This window comes from Rana temporaria, chromosome 4 (assembly GCF_905171775.1).
Source record: "Rana temporaria chromosome 4, aRanTem1.1, whole genome shotgun sequence".
NCBI classification, from domain to species: domain Eukaryota; kingdom Metazoa; phylum Chordata; class Amphibia; order Anura; family Ranidae; genus Rana; species Rana temporaria.
In genome coordinates this window covers 287,925,806-287,943,227 of record NC_053492.1, presented here as the reverse complement: position 1 = coordinate 287,943,227, position 17,422 = coordinate 287,925,806, and the positions used below count along the sequence as shown (strand labels likewise).

Below are 17,422 nucleotides of genomic sequence, written 5' to 3'. Positions count from 1 at the left end.
GCCTTCTGTTTGTCCCAACAATGCCTCTATAAGGGCGTGCCCTTTCCTCTGGCCCCTGAATTGTCCTTTCAATGCCTAGGCCATTATACCTTTTTTAAGGTATGCTATACTAGCCCAATATATATATATATACATATGTACAATTTTTCACACTTGCTTTCCCTCTTCCCCTGTTTTTTTCTCATTCTACACCGTATGGTCCCATTCAGTTTTGGACCCATTTCTTTTGCTTACTACTCACTTCCAGATACCCCAACTGGTTCTAATTCGCCCGGTGGCGTATGGTAAATGTGGGTACGACCCTTGGTATCTGATTCCATCTTCACAAGGTAAATGGTCTGATCATATATCCATATCTTGGACGCTGCTGAGCATTCTCCAAACTTATTAAACACCGGTTATCGGTGAGTATTATGGTCACAGTTACATGCTTTTTTAAGTGCTCAGAGGTCTCTATGTATATTTACAATATGCCTCATGTATAACAATACTGTTTTGTATCTGTATACACACATATCTCTAATGGCAACATTATATTGTCTTTTAAACACCCAGAAGCTCCTGAAGAAGCGACGACGTCGCGAAACATGTCGAGCTGAACCCCATTTTTTATCAAAACTCATCCTGCATCACCTCTCGAAGTTACAACGCCACCCAGCACTCATTGTGTATTTCATACATCCGGCCCTGTGGCTATCAGCGGTGTCTTCAGAAAGGGATAGGAATTGAGTTCTCTGTGCATCTTATTGTATTTTTTGTTTTCTTTTTCTTTCATTATTTTTTGAGCAATTGTTTAGCGTTTTTGTGCTTTTGTACTGATTAAAATAATTTTATATTTTTTAAATCTGGTGCCTACAAAGTCCACTCTTTCTTAGTCTTAATTCAAATGTGGAACAGAGGGGCGTGTTTTATGTAAATAACTTGTGACCCAACGTGATTGACGTTTTTCACGAACGGCGCGTGCGCCGTCCGTGGAATATCCCAGTGTGCATTGCTCCAAAGTACGCCGCAAGGACGTATTGGTTTCGACGTGAACGTAAATGATGTCCAGTCCCATTCACGGATGACTTACGTAAACGACGTACATTTTTCAAAATTCGACGCGGGAACAACGTCCATACTTAACATTGGTACGCCGCATGTACGCCACCATATAGCAGGGGTAACTTTACGCTGGGAAAAGCCTAACGTAAGCGGCGTATCTGTACTGCGTCGGCCGGGCATACGTTCGTGAATTCGCGTATCTAGCTGATTTACATATTTCTAGGCGTAAATCAGCGTACACGCCCCTAGCGGCCAGCGTAAATATGCAGTTAAGATCTGACGGCGTAAGAGACTTACGCCGGTCGGATCTAATAGAAATGTATGCGTAACTGATTCTAAGAATCAGGCGCATAGATACGACCGCTCAGACTCAGAGATATGATGGCGTATCTGGAGATACGCCGTCGTATCTCCTTTGAGAATCTGGGCCTTAGTCTGATAATTGAAGTATCCACTTCAATTATCCAATCATGTACAAAGCAAATTCCTGTTTACCTTTTTCATCTGCATATGATAGCGTATTCAAAGTGAACAGAAATTAGCTTTTGTATTAATCGATAAGTAAAGTGTATTTTAAGACAATTTACTGAGTGAAGGTTACTAAATCAGGCCAATTGGATGTGTGTGTGTAGGAGGAAAACCTTTGCATGACTGAGACAAGCCAGTAGTCAAATCAAATTGAAACAAAACATCTTTCTTTCCTAATGCCGCATACACACAACCGTTTTTCATGATGAGAAAAATGAATTTTTTTAAATTGGTCGTGAAAAACGGTTGTGTGTGTATGCTCCAGAGCATTTTTTCTCGACGAGACGAGGAAAATGGCCTATTTTTTTTTAGAACCTGTTCTATTTTTTCTCGTTGTCTTTCACGTCATTCTTTTTCATGTCGTGAAAAACGGTGGTGTGTACGCTTTAACGAGGGGGAAAAAAAACGTGCACGCTCAAAAGCAAGTTATGAGATGGGGAAATTGACAAAAGCAGCCCAAAGGGTGGTGCCATTCAAATGGAACTTCCCTTCTATAGTGCCGTCTTGCGTGTTGTACGTCGCCACGCTTTGCTCAAGCATATTTTTTTCACGAACGTGTGTATGCAAGACAGGCTTGAGAGGAATCACGAAAAACCACGTTGTTTTTTTTAATGACATGAATAACGGTCACGTGTACGCGGCATAACTTAGGAAACCAAAAGGAATAGTTAGAACTTTAATTAAAGTCTTGGTTTAGTCAAACATAAAAAAATAATAAAAACAGTACAAGGGATTGTACTATCAAAGCAAAGTGTTCCGTTTGCTGCTTGTTTCTGCTTTAGTTGAAATCTTCAGTGCAAGAGTGCCAACTATGCCCACATGTTCCTTTCCCCTCCTCCATTCATTAAAGCTGTGCTATAGCTTCCATCAATGAAAAATTATCTATGGCCGGTGGTAGCCAGGGTTTTCCCTTCCCCGTCTTCCAACTCCTTTTTATCCCTTTTTCCTCCCCATGTTCCTTTCCTTTTTCCTCCTTTACTCTCCTATTTTAGCCTCTTTTCCTTGTCTGCCTGATTTCTTCTCCTTTCTTCTGGTAGCTGTCTGCCAATAGATGCTTATGTCGCCTATTCAAGTGATGGCCAATGGGCACCAATATCAATCTTCTGCTACACATAAAATTGCTCTCTCTCAGAAATACCCATCCTCCCACCCAGCATGCACGTCGGTGATGTCACACGCAGTGATGCTATGAGGGGACACCCCCCATACCTATTTAATAACAGTCAGATGGTGGTAAGCCTTCGTCGTGGGCGGACTTTTTTGGGGTCCGGCGGTGGCCATGTGATTGACGATGGATCTATATCAGGTGTAATTTTCAAAATGTAATTGTCAAAAACTATGTTTCATTTATTTTTGACACTTTTTTGGGAAATGGGTACCATACTAATTCACATAGGAGGGGCAGGATCTGGGGGCCCCCTTGTTAAAGGCGGCTTCCAAATTCCAATAAGCCCCTTACCTGCAGACCCCCACAATCACAGCCCAGGGTTGTTAAAAAGAGGCCCTTGTCCCATTTAACATGAGGACAAGGTGATTTGAGGGAAAGTGCCCTGGTATTGTTTATCTGACCTGCTGGATTGCATGCTCAGATAAGGGTTTGGTATGGATTTTGCGGGGGGGGGACCCCATATTGTCTGCAATGTTATTGTATTGCAGGCAATTTAATTGTATTTTTTTTCTTTATATATGTCAGTTTTGCTGCAGCAGGTTTCTATACACGGGAACAGATGCTCCACATTACAGGCAGACTAAGGGGACCCCAAGACACTATATTTAAAGGATGTTTTATTGTTTCACTTTAGGCATCATTAAAATCACTGCTCCTTTAAAAATTATATTTTTTATGCGTTTTTTTTCTTTGGTACATGTCCCCCGGAGCAGTAACCGGGTCCCCATATACTTTTCATGGCCAATAACTTGCATATAATCCTTCAAAATGGGTACTTTTTTGATTTGGTATCAGATAAACAACTAATAGCTAGAGGAAATCTCCGTAAGGTAAATTATATTTATGAGCAAGATTGAGATTTTCATCTTCCTGAAATTTTTGTGAAAGTTGTGAGATCTCAGGGAAATTTTGCTAATCTGCATTGGAGTCAAAGGGGAGGGCAAAACTAAGGTCTTGTTCATTTTCAATAGCTCCTAATGGTTATATACGCTTTTTTCAGCTCTCCTGAAACTGAAGCCCTGTTTCAGATTCAGGAGAGATTCTTGACGAGATTCTTGGCAAGTGTACAGACACTCCATTTAAAAGATCCGCCGTTCTTTTGAATGGCAAGAACACGGTGACATAATCGCGTACGACGAGCATGCGCTTATCACATTCAATGCCGTCGCCGCTATCTTGCTGCACCCTACACTGCCCTTGGAAGCTATCGTGCATGCGTCAAAGTCATTTTGAGCATGCGCAGGTTTTCACGGCGACAGGTAAGTATGCAGATGCTCGGCAGGAAAACACTGCCGAGAATAACCCCAGAGAAATAGAGAGCAGGTTCTCTATTTTTCTATTTGAGTTTTCTTGATGAGAAACCTGAAAGCCTCGTACACACGCACGGTTTACTCAGCAAGAAAGCTCTGCCAGCAGTTTTCTTGCTGGTTCTTGCTGAGAAAACCGAGCGTGTGTACGAGGCTTGAGAGATCTCAGGGAAATGTCATCAATTAGTTTATCAGCATTGGAGTCAAAGGGAAAGGCAGAAGCAAAGGTGTTTTTAGGGTAAAACATTCTTTAAATTTCTCCTAAGGGTTATGAAATTCCCTTTCAACTCACTTAGATCTGTAGAAAACAGCATCTCATTAGCCTCTAAAGGTTTTACACAAAGAAAAAGGAAAAAATACACAACTACAATACAAAATATTAAATGTATCAAAATACACTACACTTAATAACCCCCCCCCCCCCACCCACCACACACACACACACACACACACACACACACACACAATCAAAACGTGCAAATGAAGAAAAAGAGATTAGCTATTTTTCAAAAAACACATTTCTCCTAAGTGGCCCTATAAGCAAAACAAAATTAATGAACAGCAAATGCATAAATCACTCTGCTCATCACTGTTGAAGAGAAACCCCCCCTTTAGGAACTGTTAGGGAACAGATGTTCCCACTGGGATATTTCCCCTTTGCTTTTGTTTCAGTGACGGCTATGACAAAAAAATCTGAAATATCTATTAACAGCAACAATTTAATGCAGACAGTTTGTGCTAGTTCATGGATTCTTGTGCATTTCAAGCTGCACATATTGTTCTTAGGAGGGAAATTTTTTTTTTTTGCATATTAATATGTGGCCTTTGAATCATGTCTATCCCTCCCAAATGTTTCAGTAACAACTCTTCTGAGAAATTAGTTGTAAACATAGCAAACTATGAGTTGTGGCATATTTATCATTAGTAATTTAAAAGGCAATGTTTCCCTGGGTTATAACTGTCATGCAGATATGCAGAATTTTGTTTTCGGTTTAATAAATATCATAACGTTTGAAAGTACAAAGGCATATTAAAAGACAGATCTTATAAATAATTAAAACAAGTTCTCTGAATAAACTAGCATAATTGTTTAATTTGTTTACAGGCTCACAAATTCAAAGCTATTCCCACCCTAAAGTAGTCTCATCTTATATTCCTAAAAATATTATATTTTTTTTTTTATCTTTTTATTGGGTGTGTGAAAAATTATGCCTAACTTGAGCTTTTTATCAAAAAGTGAGCTTTAATAAACTTACAATATTCTTCATTGCTACACACATTTTCATTCAATGTTAAAATGGTTAATGCATAACTACACTGAGCAAAATTATAAACACAACACTTTTGTGTTTGCCCCTATTTATCATGAGCTGAATTCAAAGATCTATGACTTTTTTGATGTACACATAAGGCCTATTTCTATCAAATATTCTTCACAAATTTGTCTAAATCTGTTGATGAGCATGATTATTGCACAGGTGTGCCTTAGGCTGGCCACAATAAAAGTCCACTCTAAAATGAGCAGTTTTACTGTATTTGGGGGTCAGGGGGTCCGAAAACCAGTCACGCAGTGCAGCACATCTTCTTTGCATAGAGTTGATCAGGTTGTTGATTGTGGCCTGTAGAATATTGGTCCATTCCTCTTTAATGCCTGTGTAAAGTTGCTGGATATTGGCAGGTACTGGAACATGCTGTCGTATACGCCGATCCAGAGAATCCCAAACATGCTCAATGGTTGACATGTCCGGTGAGTATGCTGGCCATGCAAGAACTGTGATGTTTTCAGCTTCCAGGAATTGTGTACAGATCCTTGTAACATGGGGCCGTACATTATCATGCTGCAACATGAGGTGATGGTCGTGAATGAATGGCACAACAATGGGTCTCAGGAGCTCATCACGGCATCTCTGTGCAAAATGCCATCAATAAAATGCACCTGTGTTTGTTATCCATAGCATATGCCTGCCCATACCATAACCCCACCGCCACCATGGGCCACTCGATCCACAATTTTGACATTAGAAACCCACACAACGCCATGTACGCTGTCTGCCATCTGCTCTGTACAGTGAATACCGGGATTCATCTGTGAAGAGAACACCTCTCCAAAGGGCCATATGCCATTGAATGTGAGCATTTGCCCACTCAAGTTGGTTACAATGAGGAACTGCAGCCAGGTCGAGACCCCAATGAGGAACGACGAGCAAACAGATGAGCTTCCCTGAGACGGTTTCTGACAGTTTGTGCAGAAATTCTTTGGTTATGCAAACCGATTGTTGAAGCAGCAATTTGGGTGGCTGGTCTCAGACGATCTTGGAGGTGAAGATGCTGTATGTGGAGGTCCTGGGCTGGTGTGGTTACACGTGGTCTGCAGTTGTGAGGCCGTTTGGATGTATCTGCCAAATTCTCTGAAACGCCTTTGGAGACGACTTATGGTAGAGAAATGAACATTCAATTCAAGGTCAACAGCTCTGGTGGACATTCTTTCAGTCAGCATGCCAATTGCACGCTCCCTCAAAATTTGCGACATCTGTGGCATTGTGCTGTGTGATAAAACTGCACATTTTAGAGTGGCCTTTTTATTGTGGCCAGCCTAAGGCACACCTGTGCAATAATCATGCTGTCTAATCAGCATCTTGATATGCCACACCTGGGAGGTGCATGCATTATCTTGGCAAAGGAAAAATGCTCACTAGACAGATTTGTGAACAATATTTGAGAGAAATAGGCCTTTTGTGTACATATAAAAAGTCGTAGATCCTTGAGTTCAGCTCATGATAAATAGGGGGGAAACACAAAAGTTTTGCGTTTATAATTTTGCTCAGTGTATACAAAAAGAATACATTTAAATATAAATGGGGAAAAAGTAGTTCCACAACTTGATCTTAAAATGAACCTGATTTTTTATAAAGTATAAATCTTCATGAATCCATTCCTAAGATACTATATATCACAACATATAGCAACAATATATTTGTAGCGGGATATCACCTTTTTCATGTGATATAAAAGACCATCTGTTGATCGAGAAAGATCTCAGCTCCCTCCTGTGGCCGAGATGAGTTAGAGCCACCTGTTGTTTACTATTTGTACTGGTACCGCAGAGAGTACAGGGAGAAAAGAGACTCCATTTGCCCTGGCCTGTTATAAACTACATTACCCAGAGAGCAACTGTACAATCCCAGAATGGCTTGCCTTCCGCGCAGCCTGCTTGGGGAGGTAATTTAAGGGAGAGGACATACTTGGCGTGCTCTCTCTGGACCCCCTGATGAAGTCACGTGATGTGACGATACGTAGGGATTGGAGCACCGGGTACAGACAGAGTCTGAAGTTTTAATATGAGTTTGGCACTAGTGGATGTTTTTATTCTACTTCACTACCTAAATGAGTTTGTCTGTTTTTTATTAAATCTATCCATTATATGGAGTTACGCTATGGTCGCGTTTCCGCTCTTCCTAATGCTCCTATGATTCATTGAGCCTTGCAATTTGGACGTATGAGGATCAGATCCCACTCTCACCTGCATAGCTGACACTCTGAGGGGGATACGAGTGGACTTATGCCCGCTGTCCTTTCATTCATGTGAGTGCATTTTCTCAAATCCTTACCTGTTCGAGGTACCCACAGTGTCACGCTATATGCATTGCATATATCTTCTCTTTTCCATGACACACATTGGCCGCTGAGAGCTGTCTTAGGAGTCAGGAGGAGGTGTTTATCAGCCCACTCATCCAGCTGCGATCAGTATCTCTGTTAGCTGTTTGGACAAATGGCCATGAGGTGAGCTGCTAGCACACTCAGGTGTCATCACTGAAGATTTAATTTGTGCACGTTGCATTTTGGGTGGAGGTGTTTCATCTAGACACTGTTCTGTGGAGGAATTACTGGACTGCTAGATCTGATCCTTATTTATGGACAGGACTTTACCACATGTGTGATTTTTGATAGTTTTGCACTTTTTTCCACTTATTTTATGCTAGTTTTGGTGTTTGTATATGTAGTAGCCATTTTACTATGTATTTTCACTGTTAAATCTTTACAGGATTATAGGTGTTTGTTCACTTTCATCTGTATTGTTCATTGTAGTATCATCAGATACCCTTTTTTTTTTTTTTTTACTGTTTAGTTCACCCACGATTCCTTTACTTTGCATTCCCTTTTCACTTCCCCTTTCCATTCCCTCCCCCACAGCGTAGCTACCATACTTCACAAACATTCAATTTAATTTATTCTATCAAGCAACATACTTATAATATATTCCCTGTATTTATATTAACCATTGTTAAATGTAATAATACCCTTTTGTCCAGGAAAATGAAGGCTTTACACAAATGTCAAACTGCAGTTAATTAATAACATTATGTTGTTCAAAAATTGAAATAGCTGCTTTGACTTGAATTCAACATTTGGGAACATATTATTTAAATTAGTAGTAGGAACAGAAAATATGATACACTTACCATCATTGACGTTCACCACATAGAGATATTAAAACAGAAGAGACACATCAACTTTCACATCAAATCCTCAGCAAGAAAAAGTACTAATCAATACTATCATTGGCAATCATACCTTGATGTTTGTGAGTATATAATAACAATTTGACCATTATTTACCCTACTGAGAATGTATTGATTGACTGACCTTGCATCCAGTGATAATACTATATCCCCAGTGGTTTGGTGCACATTTCTCACATTGATCTCCAATGGTGTTGGGAGGACAAATACATTGGCCTGTTTCCACATCACAGTTATTCCCAACATGAGGGCAATCACAAGCTAAATATGACAAAACTCTCATATTAGGCACAGCAAGGGTAAACCATAGACAAATATTGGCAACACAATACTGTTACATTTTCAGCTTCTAGCACAATTTGAATGGGGTAAACATGCATTGCAAACATGCAAAATAGTTTTTTGAATAGATGCACTTTAAGTCACTGATGAGATCTAAAAAAACAACCAAAAATCTGCTTTTTTAGGTTTATTTCAACCGGGTTATTGAAGGCCGATTATTAGATGCTACAGTATCTAACAAATGTAAGTACACCCCTCACATTTTTGTAAATATTTTCTTATTTCTTTTTATGTGACAACACTTTGCTACAATGTAAAGTAGTGAGTGTACAGCTTGTATAACAGTGTAAATATGCTACATCTTCAAAATAACTCAACACACAACCATTAATGTCTAAAACTGCTGGCAACAAAAGTGAGTACACCCCTAAGTGAAAATGTCCAAATTGGGTCCAAAGTGTCAATATTTTTTGTGGTCATCATTATTTTCCAGCACTGCCTTAATCCTCTTGGGCATGGAGTTCACTAGAGCTTCACAAGTTGCCACTGGAGTCCTCTCCCACTCCTCCATGATGACATCACAGAGCTGGTGGATGTTAGAGACATTGGACTCCTCCACCTTTTGTTTTGAGAATGCCCCACAGATACTCAATAGGGTTTAGGTCTGGAGATATGCTTGGCCAGTCCATCACCTTTACCCTCAGCTTCTTTAGCAAGGCAGTGGTCATCTTGGAGGTGTGTTTGTGTCGTTATGTTGTAATATTGCCCTGCGGCCCAGTCCCTGAAAGGATGGGGATCATGCTCTGCTTCAGTATGTCATAGTACATCATGGCATTCATGGTTCCCTCAATGAACTGTAGTTACCCAGTGACAAGCAGCACTCATGCAGCGCCAGACCATGACACTCCCACCACCATGTTTGACTGTAGGCAAGACACACTTGTCTTTGTACTCTTCACCTAGTTGCTGCCACACACGCTTGGCACCATCTGAACCAAATACGTTTATCTTGGTCTCATCAGACCACACGACAAGGTTCCAGTATTCCATGTCCTTAGTCTGCTTGTCTTCAGCAAATTGTTTGTGGGCTTTCTTGTGCATGATCTTTAGAAGAGGGGAGACAGCCATGCAGACCAATTTTATGCAGTGTGCGGCGTATGGTTTGAGCACTGACAGGCTGACTCCCCCACTCCTTCAACCTCTGCAACAATGCTGGCAGCACTCATACGTCAATTTCCCAAAGACAACCTCTGGATATGATGCTGAGCATGTGCACTCAACTTCTTTGGTCGACCATGGTGTGTTCTGAGTGGAACCTGTCCTGTTAAACCGCTGTATGGTCTTGGCCTCTGTGCTGCAGCTCAGTTTCAGGGTCTTGGCAATCTTTTTTTATAGCCTAGGCCATCTTAATGTAAAGCAAGAATTTCCAGTGACCAGTATGAGAGAGTGAGAGTGATAACACCAAATGTAACACACCTGCTCCCCATTCACACCTGAGACCTTGTAACACTAATGAGCCACATGACATCGGGGAGGGAAAATGTGCTAATTTGACCCAATTTGGACATTTTTACTTAGGGGTGTACTCACTTTTGTTGCCAGTGATTTAGACATTAATGGCTATGTGTTGAGTTATTTTGGGGGACAGCAAATTAACACTGTTATACAAGCTGTACGCTCACTACTTTACGTTGTAGCAAAGTTTAATTTATTCAGTGTTGTCACATGAAAAGATATGATAAAATATTTACAAAAATATACTGTATATTTTACTGCAGACAAATGTTCTTTATTTACACCTGTAAAGCCTTTTGCACATGGGTGTCATAATTTACTGATGTTTACTCAGGAACTTGAGTCATTTGAATTAGGCGCGCTTACGCCCGCTCGTTTTAAGCTACGCCGCCTAACATTTTAAGGTAAGTGGTTTGAGAATCACTTTTAACCTAAATAATTTAAGGCGGTGTAGCCTAAAAAGACTAGGCTAGGCCGTCCTAATAATAGGCCATTCTATGTGAATCTACCTAACAGTTTTTGGCCCCTTGCACGCGGGTGTCAAAAGTTCTGAGAAAAAATCTGTAAAATATGATGCCCATGTGCAATAGGTCTTACAGGTCTACATAGGTGTGCGCAGCCTATTGCATTAGGGTGTGCACCCCAAAGCTTAAACACACATGCCTTCCTCTGCAGCCTCAGCTGCACAGGGCAGCGATTGAATTGGAAGCACACTGTGCTGAGTGGCTTCCTGTTCATTTACAAACTGAAGCATAATAAACACAGTTTACTATACTTCAGTTATGAATAGACACAGCAAGTGAGTGTGTTCATTGTGTTCATTTAGAAAAGGAAGGGACCAGTAAAATATATATTTACTAGCCTCTTCCTCCACTCTCCATCCTGAAACATCTCCCACAGCAGCTGGGGGGAGAAGAGAGGAGAGGAGAGAATTCAGCAGCGCTGCAGGGAGGGGGAAACACAAGGGAAAAACCGGGCAGTAGAGGGAATCAGCATTGCACAGCTGACACACCCCCTATGCAGGTCTAGATAAATAGCATTTGCCTGCATTAAAATATAGCATCTAGTAATTAGCCTTTATTAAACTGATTGTAGTAAACCTAAAAGAAGTTGATCTTTGGTTTCTTTTTTAGATCTCATCAGTGACTTGAAAGTGTATCTATTACTCAGCTCTGTGCAATGTCCCATAGACAACAATGTATCTCATCTCAAATCAGTAAAACATTCAGCATATTTTAGTCCTGTGTGCAAGAAGCTTAAGTCAAATGTTCCAGAGTCATTCATTTTGTAACTGCTGCTCTTGAGTAAGCCCTGATTGGGCAAAACGTATCAATAAGGGCTCAGTGAATAGCTGGTTATTAAGGAGCAGGCTGGGAAGGAAGCCAGCCCGAAGCATCCTTAAAGCGGTAGTTCGGCGGGATGTGGGTTTTTTTTTTTTTAAGTAATGTGCAGCACTTACCTTTCCTCCTTCCCTAACAGGGTGTCCCACACGTCCAGCCGTCCGATGCGCTCTTTTTCGGAAAAAGATAAGTTTGATTTTGCTGCGATGGACGTTTCCATCTTGCCTGTGGGCATACTGAAGCCGACAGGGTCTTCTTCCGGGATCGGGCGAATGCTGGCCTCCCAGCATTCACCGCTCGATCCCGTGCATGTGCAGTGTTGACGGCGAGCGTCGGCGTCAACACTGCATGGTTGCTATAACAACGGCTGGCGTCTGAAGTTCACGCCCCGTTGTATTAGGAGATTTCCGCGATTACGAGGAGATGTCGCGCGATTACAGCTGAGCGCGTCGACAGAGGAGTTACAGAAATGTGAGTGGCAGGACGGGGGAGAATGGACTGACACGCCCATTCCCCGCGGGAGGACATGATTGACAGGTGGGACGATCGACCAGGAAAGGAGCGTATTAAAAAAAAACAGTGCTAGTGGTCACAAGTTGTCAAACAGGGTGAACTACCGCTTTAACAACTGATGAGTCATCAGCTGTCAATAAGCTTCTCCGCTTCTCCGCTGACAGCTGAATAAAAAAAACATTGCCGCCAATAAAAAAAGTAGGAAAAAAAGGGCATGGGGCCCCCCCCACTCCATACCAGGCCCTTTGGGTCTGGTATAGACTTGAAAGGGAACCCCACGCTAAAATAAAAAATATGAGATCTCCCCTAAATCCATACCAGACCCTTATCTAAACATGCAGCCTGGCAGGCCCCGATGTAGATCCATCGTCATGACGCCGCTGCCACCGCCAGACCCGAAAAAGAAAAAAAATGATCTGCTGTCAACTAAGGCAAACTGACAAATGCGTGGCTTGTCATTTGACAGTTAGTTCTTATATAGGTAAGGGGCAGCACCACCTGGCGACATCACCTGGTGGCACCGCCCCCCCTTGTGACGTAACCAACCGGTGCATGCTCTCCAAACAACACAGAACATAATCTTTACAGATTGAATAACTGACTCAGCAGAGGGAATGTTAAGCATCTGAAGAGTGACTTCCAAACAGGGAGCAAGGGTCCTTCTCTACAACATGATTACAGGGGGCAGACTTTTCTACTTAGGCTGCAACTGTTTTCTAAAGAAAAAAAACTGCAAGACATTGCACACCTTTTGTTTTGATGTACTTGTAGTAAAAGTAGCTGATTTAAACTCAAACTACAATTCCCCATGAACAAAAAATGTACTTACGGGTACATCCACCTTCTTGGAAATCATAATATCCACGGGCACAGTGGTCACATTTATCTCCAGCTACTCCAGGCTGACAATGACATTGCCCATTGTCATCACAGTCAAATGATTTAGATCCAAAAGAGTTGCAGTTACAAGAAACACATCCTTGAGACAAAACAGGACCATACGTTTGTGGCTGAAAAGGGAATAGAACACAAAAATAAGTTATGTACATAGATTTATTACGATATAAAAATTTATAAAAGGCATAAAAAAGGCAAAGCACATGATGACATTTTGAGTAAAAAATAATACAGTAAAGGGGCCCCTCACACGCATGCAACTAATTACTCCATACTTAACAGCAGGACCACTGAGTCCCTAGAATCTTTCCAACAACAACAGTGAGAAAAACTACTGTTAATGTATTTCAGATATCAATTAGTTACTTGTCAGGCACTGGTAGTGAACTCCACGCCATGCAGAATAAGCCTGCAAAGCAATTACCGGGATTGATGGTTTGTAAGCTCCTCTAGGACAGCCTCTTGATGTGGGGTAGTTCCACCTTCGAACAGGAACTTGGATATTTTGAGATTTCCAAGGCAGTTCTTTCCTCTCATAACCCTGCCTTTTGAACTCGCATCTCTTCCCAAAGAACTCTGGTTTACAGATACACCTCCCTGTTATGTCACAGCGTTGGGACATTGAACCAGTCACACTACAGCTACAGGACTGACATATCTGCTTTTCAGAATCCCACCAACAGTTAGGCTTTTAGAGTGAAAGCAAAGAGAATAGAGGGAAAGTGTAAGAAACTTAAAAAAAGATACAACAGATTTGGAAAGTAAGAGAAATTATTAAGCTTCTAAGACCTGACATTCAAGTGAGATAATACTGAGAGACAGAATGCAATGTATTTCTGATGAATACAGCAGATGACATTTAGCAATGAATATTTCATGCATTGTCTGAGATACATCACACAACACATTATAATTGTAATTAAATGAATGATAAATTATTCTAGATGAGTGCTGATACATTATTTGTTCACTCAACTTAATAATGAAACATTAACATCATGAGAAATAGGAAAAGCAACTATATTTAAGTCATTAATAAATTAGAAAGATGTATGGACCATAACACTATACTAAAATATACATTTAATAGAATTTCAATGTGAATAAGGTGTGTCAAAAATACAAATCTAAACAGGCGGCGGTAGGATTCCTAGCTTTCAGTAATCATGATGATGTTTAAAGAGGTGTGGTGGTGGGACCCTGTGCAACCTTAAAGACTGTTGGTTTACGCCAGATTTTGGAGAGAAAGATACGCTAATTGCACAGCTGTGTGTTGGGCTATTTAGTTCTGACCTGACTATGGCTCAGGGCCCCACCCAACAGACAGGAAGTCTGTTCCAGGGAGTCACGTGGACTCCCATCCCTCTGAGAGGAGTCAGAGGCTGCATGGGTGCAGCCAGAGCATGCATGTCTGCAGGAGGCAGATGTCATTGGTGATTGAGCAGCAAGGCGCTGATCAGGAGAAAGCTAGGAATGAGCTTAACTCTAGGAAACTCTGTTTGTTCTGAGGAGCAGACCTAAGGCCTAGGCTAAAGGCCTGAAACAGCCAGATGGAAAGAATGAAAGCCAGGAGGCTAAAGTGTTGGGTATGCAAGATACAGTAATGGTGGAACCCCCTGTGAGGGCTACTGATGTATTTGTGAACTTTTTGTGCTTTTAAATAAAAGTGGGCTACCAGGCCCTTAAAAGTTCAGTTCTGGACTGGCGTACTCACTAAAAACGCACCTACCGCTGGAGTCTGATCACCCCCAATCTTACAGAGGTTAATCTGAAAAAAATAACTATTATACTAAAGCAAATCTTTGAGCACAGAAACATGGGTGGTGCTAACTAACTTTTAAGTATGTAAAGATCAATCAGAGTTGTTATCAATTTTGACTTTACTGCCTAACTATTAAGGCCAAATTATAACCAAACCTCTGTGATCACCTTTAAAGGAAAATGGTCATGACAGAAACATGGCTGCCATTGTGGAGCTGTACAAAAGACTGATCACTGCTCTCCTTATGTATATTGAATGGTCTTGTCTCCACCCCCCCCTAATTTTTGTTTAGGTATAATGTGGAATCTTCTGGATCCCCATTGGGACCTGGTTCACTTGCTGGTGGCACTGTGCTTCCCTGGGTGGAAATCTGCCATTCTGGTGTCCACCAGCTGGTGTCTCCCAGTAGCCAGCAAGTTCCTGCATTGTGTCAGATTGCCTTTCTTACTGTCAGATTCTGAATGCCAGTTGCTTCTGCTCTAGCTTACTTACTCTTGCTTTCCTTGTTCCTGTACCCTGTCCTGATCCCCCTCCCCTTGCAAATGATATTAAATATGGTGAGGGACCTCAGACCTAAGCATTAGATGATCATTTTATTCTACAGCGAAGTCTGAGTTATTATAGGTAATTAGACCTAAATAATAGTCCACTCTTAAAATCATTAAACAGCTTGCTTGGGACATCACAGGATTTTCCTGGCATGGCCAGAGAGTTCTAAGATTAAAGCCCCATACACACTATTAGTTTTCCTGCATGTATTTTAGCTTCAGGTTTACCAAAACCATCTAATATGAGGTCAAACCTTAATGCCCCGTACACACGATCACTTTTTGTGATGAAATAAAATGACTTTTTTTAAAACGTCATTTAAAATGATCGTGTGTGGGCTAAACATTTCTGTCTTCTGAAAAACGACAACAAAATTTCATTTTTTGTGTTGTAAAAAATGATCGTGTGTGGGCTAAAACAACGTTTTAAACCCGCACATGCCAAGAAGCAAGTTATGAGACGGGAGGTAAAACTACCATTCATAATGAATTAAGCACATTCATCACGCTGTAACAGACAAAAAAGCACGAATCGTCTTTTGCTAACAAGGAATCAGCTAAAAGCAGCCTCAAGGCGAATAGAACTTCCCCTTTAGAGTGCCGTCACTTTGTTCATAATTTTTCAAAAACGATGGTGTGTGGGCAACATAATTTTTAATGATGAAGTTGGAAGAATTGATAGTATGTACGGGGCATCAGAGTTTCAATTCGTATGCAATCAGGCAGGCCCTTGCACTACATGGTTTTGGTAAACCTGAAGAGAAAAACCTGCAGGAAAACAAAGTGTGTATGGGGCTTAAGGCATTTGAAATTCAACCTATATACAAACATAAATATTATACTATCCAGGCTGTAAAGTGGTCAAAGAATAAAAAAAAAATGTACATTAACTACAAATCTCCTATAAAAAAAAAGTTTTAACAGTTAGCAAGGTTTGACAGCATTGCAGTATGTGAAAAACTACAAGTCTAACGTAAAGCTAATTGCTTCTTTTATACCAGGTTACAAGGGCCCTTTTTTAAATTACATGGCCTCGTAAATGTTTGTAGCCTTGACATTAACCTTTGGAAAGGTTGAACAGATGCAGGTCACTAAAACTTCTCGATCATCATGCATTAGCTGACAGAAACACTCTTGCATTGTAATCTAAGTGCGTTGATGTGGTATTTCTGTACTAATAAAAGCTTGCTTTAGCTGAATAGACCCCAGCTTAAAATGATGAATAGATTCTTCCAACACTTTTAGCACAAGTGGACGTCAAAGCAAATCAACAAAAAATCTACAGGATTTGTATGGCAGGTTTTTCAATATATTCATCTGTGGAAGTAAAATGTTAGGCATAAAAGCATGTAGTTTGTCAGAGGAACTGATGTGCTTTGGAAAGGTATTATGATAAGAAATCCATTTTGGTCTCATAGTAAAGCTAAAATCAATGCATGCATCATAAGTTGTTGTGTTTTAGGTACATTTTCAAGAACTACAAGACTCACATCTATCTATCTTATTTACTCAAATATTAAGTTTAGCTATACAATTAGCCATAGTATGCAGAAGCAATCTGCAGTGACATGTGTTCTAATTTTTGTTACCTACTAGACAGGTTATGTGAAAAGTGCAAAGGTGAAGACCACAATGCAAAACATGATAGGTGGGACTGTAGTGGAAAATATTTAGTCTTTCCAGTGGGGATATTCAGATGGTATAGAGTCAAACTGCACAAGTATCCATAGCTAAAGTACGATTACTATTTTAGAGAAAAATAGATGTCCACAAATAGGAAGGGGAGAGGGTATCTAACGAGCATTCAATCAAGCTAAAGCTCCTCTGAAAATCACCCTAACTTGACTGTAGATAGATTTATGTATAGATCTGCCTGTTCATCTGCCGATTGGGCTTGGTGGAAATTTTCTCAATCAGCAAGAGTTCTGCAGTCAGAATACAATGTTCCAGAAGTGGGGATTCCTCCATCCACCTCGCTTGTGTGAATGGAGAAATCAG

At 40.8% G+C, this 17,422-nt stretch overlaps 1 protein-coding gene across 1 annotated transcript in view; it reads right to left on the bottom strand.

Annotated features, from left to right (window-relative positions):
* The window catches only part of LAMA2 (laminin subunit alpha 2), a 1,029,834-nt gene that overhangs the window by 391,696 nt on the left and 620,716 nt on the right, over positions 1 to 17,422 (bottom strand). The window contains 2 exon segments of the mRNA XM_040350410.1: positions 8,692 to 8,828; positions 13,047 to 13,227. Coding sequence (XP_040206344.1) covers positions 8,692 to 8,828; positions 13,047 to 13,227 — 318 coding nt within the window.